The sequence below is a fragment of the Lathamus discolor genome, chromosome Z (genome assembly GCF_037157495.1).
Source record: "Lathamus discolor isolate bLatDis1 chromosome Z, bLatDis1.hap1, whole genome shotgun sequence".
Taxonomy (NCBI): domain Eukaryota; kingdom Metazoa; phylum Chordata; class Aves; order Psittaciformes; family Psittacidae; genus Lathamus; species Lathamus discolor.
The window spans coordinates 48,155,887-48,164,751 of NC_088909.1; the positions used below are offsets into that span (position 1 = coordinate 48,155,887).

At 53.6% G+C, this 8,865-nt stretch overlaps 1 protein-coding gene across 1 annotated transcript; it reads right to left on the reverse strand.

Moving 5' to 3' along the window:
* Positions 1–203: 203 nt before the first annotated feature.
* LOC136005949 (heat shock factor protein 5-like) lies at positions 204–8,451 on the reverse strand. Its single transcript, XM_065663846.1, has 8 exons — positions 7,863–8,451; positions 5,908–6,287; positions 5,653–5,655; positions 4,116–4,193; positions 3,060–3,419; positions 1,287–1,646; positions 906–1,050; positions 204–268 (listed from the first exon to the last, which is right to left on the reverse strand). The coding sequence occupies exons 1-8, from the start codon at positions 8,449–8,451 to the stop codon at positions 204–206; spliced, it is 1,980 nt and encodes a 659-aa protein (XP_065519918.1).
* Positions 8,452–8,865: the final 414 nt, after the last annotated feature.

The window sequence follows — 8,865 nt, forward strand, 5'->3', positions numbered from 1 at the left end:
AACCTATAAATAACATACGCATTTATGAAGAAAGCTATAAGTAACACACAAATTCACAAATAAAGCTATCTGTAAGTTCAAAGTCAGGAAACGGAACAGAAGAGGTGTGACCCTGAACCCAGGTCCCGGTTGTGTGCGGAGCGCTGCTGCCGGACTCGCAGGACGGAGCCAGCCGGCAGCTGCTCCACGTGTTCACACGCTCCTCACTCTGCTGTCTTCCTCCAGAAGCAGCCCCGCTTACAGGCTCCACCTTCCGGCTCCTGGGGATCTAGGGAGCAAACAACACCGAGGAAGTATCAGGCCTTGGCTCTGGCTCACCTGGCAGCACGCACAGCAACTGTGCTGCCATCAGGGACAGTCAAGTCTGGCCAAAGGCGGCCTGCGACTCGAAAGTCTGAGGGTGTTTTTCTCCTGTGTTTCAGCACACGTTATCAGCAGGCTGGTATGAAATTTATTTAGTCATCTGAGCCAGAAAGGTTGGACTCGTGCACTAACTTCGGCACCGTGGTGGGTTTTTCCCCGCTTACTTCAACAGTCACTTCACTAGTCAGTGTTCCCTTTGTGGCACTGTCACCCTCCAGCAAACATGTCTCCAGCCTGCATCTCAGTGCTGTGTACTGTGACATGCAGGGGTCTGGCACAACTCCCACAACTTCGGCTTTTATTGACTGAGAGAATTTAGTCCCTTGTCCACCTAGGAGTCCTCAGCACCAGCTTAGCTATAGAAGCGTGTCACGAAGCACGCTAAGAGCTCGGACCAGTGTAATAGTTGAACTGAAGGCCCAGTGAGGTACTTACACTGCAGACAGTAACTCAACTCCTGTGATCTCCCCTTCCTGGAAGAGTTTCAGAGCAGCTGTCTTGGCCACCTCTAAAAAATGCAGGATCTCTTACCAGGGACTTACCCTGCCGTGAGCTCTGTCTCCTCTTCCTGCACCGCGGCTTTACAGACGACCCTGCCTCTTCTGCAGCAGGTTTGTTCACTGCCTCAGGTCCTGAAGTCAGCTCTCTCTCCTCCGTCACCGATTCACATCTCACATTCGCATTCTCCTTTAAATAAACACACCAAAAAATGAAATAAACCCAAAGATCGCTCAATAGCTTCTTGTTATCACTGCAGGCACAAAACAAGCACTGCTCTTCTCCACTCCAAAAGGGCACCTGAGAAGTGCTGAGCACACGAGGAATGTTTTGAACCCAGAATTAAGGTTGCCAAACTGAAATTCAGGCTCTGAGGAGCTAAACCTGCCCATTCCTGGGGACTTTTACCTCCATTTAGCACTTACTTGAGCAGCACTAAACAGTCCTTCCACAAGAAACATTTTGGAGGGTCGAGCTGGGTTGTGATCCAGTTGTTCTCCCTGCTCTTCACGGGCCCCCTGCGTGTTCAAAGCGTCTTGCACGCTTTCAGCAGCAGCAGCGCTTTCTATGGCCACACGGATGTAGCTTTCAAACAGTTCTCCATCCCAGCTTTCTGCAGGTTCCGGTGTCACTACATCAGCGCCTCGTGAATCACGCATCTCCTTGAAAAACTGAAACACATCTTCATAACTCAGTTCTGGCAACTTCTCCACGTCCTCTGATGCATGATGTGCCCCATCAGAGGGCAGGCACTCAGCTGCAGAAGGTGGCTGCACTTCAGGACTCTGTGAGAAACAAAACACAGGGAATGTCTAGGTGAAAAAATCAGAACCATTTTCAGTCAGGGCTGACGGATTTTACTGCTTCTGAGGACCGTGCAAGTGCTTACTGATGATCAGTACACAAGCACGGCAGGATGATCAATGCTCTAGCTAGCTGCATCCCTCAGCAGGACCTCAGGGAAGCGTCTGCCCCAGAGCACACACAAGGTAGAGCTGATTATTGGCCAGAGCTCAGTGAGATCCACAGGCAAAAAGCACGGTCTGCTCTACCACCTGCACAGCCCCTGCCACCCTGCTCCAGGAGAAACGATCGAGGCTACACTAAGGCTCGGAAATCTCAAGCCCTTTTGATCCGGGTAAGCTCATATTAAAACAGAAAAACGGGCAAAAAGGGCAAAAGGTTGGTCTTTGCAAGACAGGGTTTGTTCACTGCCTCGGGTCCTGAAGTCAGCCCTCTCACTTCCGTCACCGATTCACATCTCACGCTCGCATTCTCCTTTAAATAAACACACCAAAAAATGAAATAAACCCAAAGATCGCTCAATAGCTTCTTGTTATCACTGCAGGCACAAAACAAGAACTGCCCTTCTCCACTCCAAAAGGGCACCTGAGAAGTGCTGAGCACACGGGGAATGTTTTGAAACCAGAATTAAGGTTGCCAAACTGAAATTCAGGCTCTTACAAAATGTCAGGCTAAGCAAAACAAGGAATCCAAAAATCAGAATCCGCAAACTTAGGGGACATGTCCTCACTGCCTTAACTTTGCCCTCAGTTATCAAACCACCGACAAGAAATAAGCCAAAAGAAATCCAGGAGCACTCCTTCTTCCCAACACGTGTATTAGTAACGGCAGATCCAGCTCAAACAACCTGACAGAGCTGTGCCATGCAAAACTGTGCACGCAGCCACACATTTCTGGGTGGGAATCGCTTGCTAATGAGGTATCAGTGATTCCAAAACTCACAGTCTCCACCTTGAGTCTCGCTGGTACTCGCTGTTATACATATGAAAGGCGAAGCCTGTGCGCATGAAGAGAAGTACAAGCACGTTCTTTGACAAAGTTGTGTCTTAACAGTCCAAAAGGCCTGTTCAAATACAGAAACTGAACACTCCGGGGACAGCAAGTACCGCCCAACACGCCTCCTGCTCCCGCAGGAAACCCACTGCTCTGTGCTATTTGCTCTTGGAAACGTGCTCTCTCTGTGTATGGCATGAGGATTGCTAACAAGGGCTTTTGAAAACCCTTTGGCCAGCAATGCCCTTGTCTAACATCCGAAACACAACTCCTAGGCATAAAAAATAAGAGGAGGAAGGAGGACTCTAGCTCACTACCTTCGCCAGCCAGAGCCCACATTTCACGAGTGAGGAGCTGAACCTGCCCATTCCTGGGGAGTTTTACCTCCATTTAGCACTTACTTGAGCAGCACTAAACAGTCCTTCCACAAGAAACATTTTGGAGGGTCGAGCTGGGTTGTGATCCAGTTGTTCTCCCTGCTCTTCACGGGCCCCCTGCATGGTCACAGCGTCTTGCACGCTTTCAGCAGCAGCAGCGCTTTCTATGGCCGCACGGATGTAGCTTTCAAACAGTTCTCCATCCCAGCTTTCCGCAGGTTCCGGTGTCACTACATCAGCGCCTCGTGAATCACGCATCTCCTTGAAAAACTGAAACACATCTTCATAACTCAGTTCTGGCAACTTCTCCACGTCCTCTGATGCACGATGTGCCCCATCAGAGGGCAGGCACTCAGCTGCAGAAGGTGGCTGCACTTCAGGACTCTGTGAGAAACAAAACACAGGAAATGTCTAGGTGAAAAAATCAGAACCATTTTCAGTCAGGGCTGACGGATTTTACTGCTTCTGAGGACCGTGCAAGTGCTTACTGATGATCAGTACACAAGCACGGCAGGATGATCAATGCTCTAGCTAGCTGCATCCCTCAGCAGGACCTCAGGGAAGCGTCTGCCCCAGAGCACACACAAGGTAGAGCTGATTATTGGCCACAGCTCAGTGAGATCCACAGGCAAAAAGCACGGTCTGCTCTACCACCTGCACAGCCCCTGCCACCCTGCTCCAGGAGAAACGATCGAGGCTACACTAAGGCTCGGAAATCTCAAGCCCTTTTGATCCGGGTAAGCTCATATTAAAACAGAAAAACGGGCAAAAAGGGCAAAAGGTTGGTTTTTGCAAGACAAGAAACTGGACCATCAGGCTTGCACAGGTCAACCCTTTTTCAGCACACACCAGCAGAGCTTGCTTTGCTTACCCCCTCTGAGGAAAAAAAGCATCTCCATGCTGCTGGAATGCGAAAGGAAGCCCTGGCATTTTTACTGAGGTTCTTTTGCTATTCGATAAGCCAGGCCACCCAATAAGATCCCGTCCCAGACTTCTCTCCTTCCTGCCGCAAGCCCAGAAACCTGCGGTCCATGCATGGGGTCTCCTCCCTTCCCCCTGCTCTCTGTGCGCTGCACTCACCTGCACAAAGGCGCAGTCAGTGGACGCCTCAGCACTGGTGCTGACAGTCAGAGGACCTCCCTGGCCAGGGGGTGAACACTGCGGGATGCCTGCAAAATTCAGACACGGGGATCAGACTGCCAGAACTGGGGCCCAGTGTGCACAGTTCTATTGCTTACTTGCATTAAACACTGCAGTAACCACTCAGTAAGCTAACTCCCCGGAATGTATTATGACCTCCCCACTGACTGTAAGACTCAGTTCTCCACCTTAAAACATATTTTGTCTAAGGTATGTAGACACAGATCAAACACACACACACACACACACACACTGGAATGAAAATGTCATCTTATTCCAAAAAGCAGCTCTGTAGATGAAGCAGTTTCTGCAGGCCTCAGCTTCTGGGGACAGGCAGAGAGAACTTACAAGGAAAGGCACTACTGGCAGGACAGACAATCTTCAAAATTTGCAGTCCTTCTGGGCGAGGGAGAAATCCTTGATGAAATCAAATCTAGGCCAACGTTCACAGTAATTAAACGGTACAAGTGTGACTTGAGACAGCCACGTGATCAGACCCATTTCTTTGCAATGCCTGACACCTACGTGGGATTCCTCACGAGACAGCTGCTATGATAACCAATACGGGGTTTAATACCTATACCTATTGCCCTTTTTCATAGGAAATCGATCAACTTTTGCCCATCTGGGAGCAACAAACGCAAGAGCTAAACAACATGGAGCGAGCTAGTGGACATCCTTCCACAGCAGCACGAGACTCGTGTCTGACTCCTGTTACCTCAAAAGCTCATTCTGAGCAACCTTACGATGAAGTCTGGACATCTTTCAGAAGAACACTCTGTGACTTGCAAACATATTACAGTTCTGGACAGTGCCAGAAATCTAATGGTACCTGGGCTTCACTCCCTGGGAACTCCAAAGGATGTCGACAAACACAAGAAAACCACCAAAGAAACCTAAAGGGCTACTGCCCTTCAGTGCAAGAGAGCGAAGGAGAGATTGGCTGTAACCTGCTGGAGGAATCCTAAGGAAACAAACACCTGGTACAAAGAGCCTAGTTTCTAAAGAGAAGAAAAGGAAGAACCCAAAGGGGAAAAGTGCTTGTGAAGCAGGAGGCAAGTGTAAAACGGAAAGTCCAGATCACAGGCTATAAGAAGCTACGAGTAAAGTAGAAACTGCACAACTCTTGCACTCAGCAGAGCTTATAGTGAAAGCAGCTCGTGACTCAAGCGCACTGTAATGCCTGTACATCAAGGGGAGGAGAACAAACATAACCGTGCAGAAGCCCAGACCGGTGACCAATTCTGAATGGGCACGAAGTGCAGAATGGTGCACAAAAAGAATGGTTTGCACTCACAACACCTTTTCTTGGGGTTTTTTGCCAGCTGCAGCAGTTCCTGATGGAACAGCAAGAAAAACTGCACCTGTGGAAATCCCACTGATGGGCTCGGCCGGCAGGAGCAAAGGGGCCAATTCATTTGTAATACTTCAGGTCTTCCAGCTGAATCAAGATTCCACACACACCCACTTCACCCACACACTTTGTCCTCCCCTGCTCGTTGCAGAGAAGGCACTTCTGAGCTCCTCTGTCTCTCATACAGTTCATCTCATCAGAGCCAGAAGAAATGAGCAGCTAAAGCCCATTCTGTCACCGGCTGTTAGCAAGTAACGGACCCGGCACACACATCTCACTGGAAGCACACACGTCAGACACACACACAGTGACGGAGCACCGGGGAAAAACATTTCATGCATCACTTTGCAGTAAGTTCTCGTGCAGCAAGTGAAGAACTTTTGCCGTACGTGTTGGATCCGAGGCTTGCAAGCACTGCCCTGGAGACGCGCAGCTGGCGGGGTCTGGAACGGAAGCACCGGCTGGAGCCCCTCGCTGAAGCGGCAGAAGCGAGCACACGGTCCGGAGAGTGTACGTGACCGCCGTGGAACACTTGTGGAGGACGGGAAAAGGAGCCCCCTGGCCTGGGAGAGCTGGGGAAGCCCCGTGCCCTGGCAGCGACCCAACGGAACCCTGCCATGGTCTGGAAGGGACCGGCGGCTGCTGGGATGTCGTCGCCTGGAAGGCAGGGGGGTCCTGGCATGAGGCCGCTCTGTCGGAGGAAGGAAAGAAGCTGCCTGGATGACAAGGTTGGGGAGCCTGTCCTACAGTCACCAGTCCTGCAAAACAACGGCAAACAAGGATTAAGGGATTTGCTCCAATGCTCTTCATCCAGAAACAGCCTCTGTTCTTACACCTAAACACACGCTAGCTGCTGCAGCACTAACACCTGAACACACAGGAACATCAGTGCTGTGCCAACGCACAGTCACCTCTGGAGCAGTCTCCTGAAACCCTCAGGAGCAAGTGGCCGCTACTTAGAAATGTGCTACTATAAATCCAAATGGGCAGGAGCTGACTAAACCGGCACAAGCCATTGAGGGAGTGCTGCGCGTTACATCAGGCAGCAAGGTAAAATAAAGGGGGAATCGTGAAGCACGGCTCTACCGAACTCCAGCGCTGACAGCACACGGGCAGCCAAGGCAAGGGCAACGTCCAAACCCTAAACGTGACTCTGAGAGCACTCCATCACAAGCCATTCGGTTTGTCAAGGAAAACAAAACCAAAGCCAGCTTTTTTCCAGGCAGCTCAGCCGGTTCGGTTGAGTCTAAAAAAGCTCAGGCTTTGCCGTTTTGTTACTTCCAAGATACTCCCTTTAACCTTCTGTGGTTTCCTCTCTCAGTCAGTTACGGTTTCATGAAATGGTACTTGCCCTCATACGGTTACCCATCGCTTCACACGGATTTAACGACAGCTTATGGAGCAACCCCTCAAGGAGAAGTAGCGTTCACCTATCTGGTAGGGCTGTGCCCGCTCCACAGAGGCAGGGTGAGGGCGCTCTTACTGACTGATGAGGCAGGGGGGACCCAAAATCACAAATGGAATACACGAATCTTTAGAATCAGTTTTAAGTAATGTTAAGTTTGATGGCTTTGTAACAGTAGCAATGGAAAATTACTAAAGTGCATGATACATAGAAAAAAAAAGAGTGCTGCTAGAGAACACATTGAGCCTTCTTGTACAAGGGAAATTGTTATAGTTGACACGGTTTTAAGAGAACCAGTCTAGAAGAACAGGGCACAGGGGCAAGGAGTATCTGGGAAGGGCAGGTGTCCAGGATGGGCTACAGCTAACCTAACTGATAAGCAGGAGGACAGGAGGATTCTTATGTCTCTGGCGCTAACGAACCAATTAAACTGGTCTGAGCATCTACTGCGCGTGCTCCAAAGGCTGCCAGAAGCGACGAAGACTGTTGGAAGAAGTGAACGACCCTCAGAGACCACCACCACAACTCTGTACGCACGCGGGGAACTTTCTGGAAAATGACGTCATGTACGTATGCCCAGGGACTATGTAAGGCCGGCCTGGGGAGCAACGGGGAGACACGCGTTAGGGGGAGCTATCCCCCGCGTCTCCCGGCGCCGCAATAAAGGATACCTGCTTGTCAGCTTGAAAACTCTGTGGGCAAGTTTGTCCTGGGGTTTTCTCCCAGTCACTGAGCCACGCGCGAACCTCGCTCCCCCTGCCTGCTGGCAGCGCATCTCCCCGCACGAACAACAGCGGCTTTCCCGCACCGGCGGAGCTGAGCGGCCGCCAGCAAGCTCGGGCAACCCTGCTCCCTGCGGGGGGGCCGATCTCCAACCCCCACAGCCCCCAGTGCTTCTCGGCCCGCAGCCCGGGCCACCCCAGCTCACCGGGCCTGGCAGCCTCGCCGAGCGTCGAGGGCGGGCGCTGGGGGCGCTGGGGCGGGCGGCTGGGCAGCTCCGGGCCGGCCGCCAGCTTCGCCTTCTTGGCGCTCGTCAGGCGCTTGAGGCGCACGAGGAGCTCGGGGCGGCCGCGGCGGAAATGGGGGCTCTGGAAGTGGAGCAGGGGCCCGGCGGAGCTGCCGCCAATGTCCCCCGCCGGGTCCTGCAGGGGCCCGGGCCCCGGCCCCGGCCCCGGCCCCGGCCCCAGCCTGCGGAACCCGTACAGGTTCAGCTGCCGGAGGAAGTTGGCGAAGCTCCTGGTCTTGAAGAGCTCCGGGCCCAGCGCCGCCCCCTCGCCGGCCGGCTCCGCGCCCAGCAGCTCCCGCTCGAAGAGCCGCCGGTCCACGACCAGCCCCTCGCCACGGGCATCCCAGCGCACGGAGCCGCAGCGCGGGCTGTTCACCAGCTGCCAGAGCTTGGCCGGGAAGTGCCTGGGGTTGACAGCGCCGGGCAGCCGCAGGCCCTCCATGGCGCTCCCCGCCAACGGACGCACCGGCCGCTCGCGCTCCACCGGCCGCCGGGCAAGGCCCGGCCCCATCGGCCCGCGCCGGGGGAGCGACACCGGCCCGTGCGCCGCCCGGCACGGGCCCGGCTTCAGCCCGCGCTGCCCGCCGGGGCCGGCCCCGCCACCCCCTCGCCTCGGCACGGCCGGGCCCGCAGCGGCTCCCCGCGCCCCCAGCCCCGCCGGGCCCCTCGGCCGCTCCCCGGTCCCAGCCCCGAGAGGGAAATCGTGACCAGAAGTTCAACCCCGAACCTGCAGCCCCTCCAACATGGATATTCTCACTTACTTACACGTGTAAGACTCCGCCTCTCTAAAGCCTCACTGGCCACCACTCTTCTCTGACGGAGACATCAGCTCCCCTAAGGGCAGATGTCCAGGGCCTGCTTCTGAGCCTACTGTCTTAGGACAGAAACCAGGAGCTGCACATGGCCTTCACAGGGAGCCCTCTGG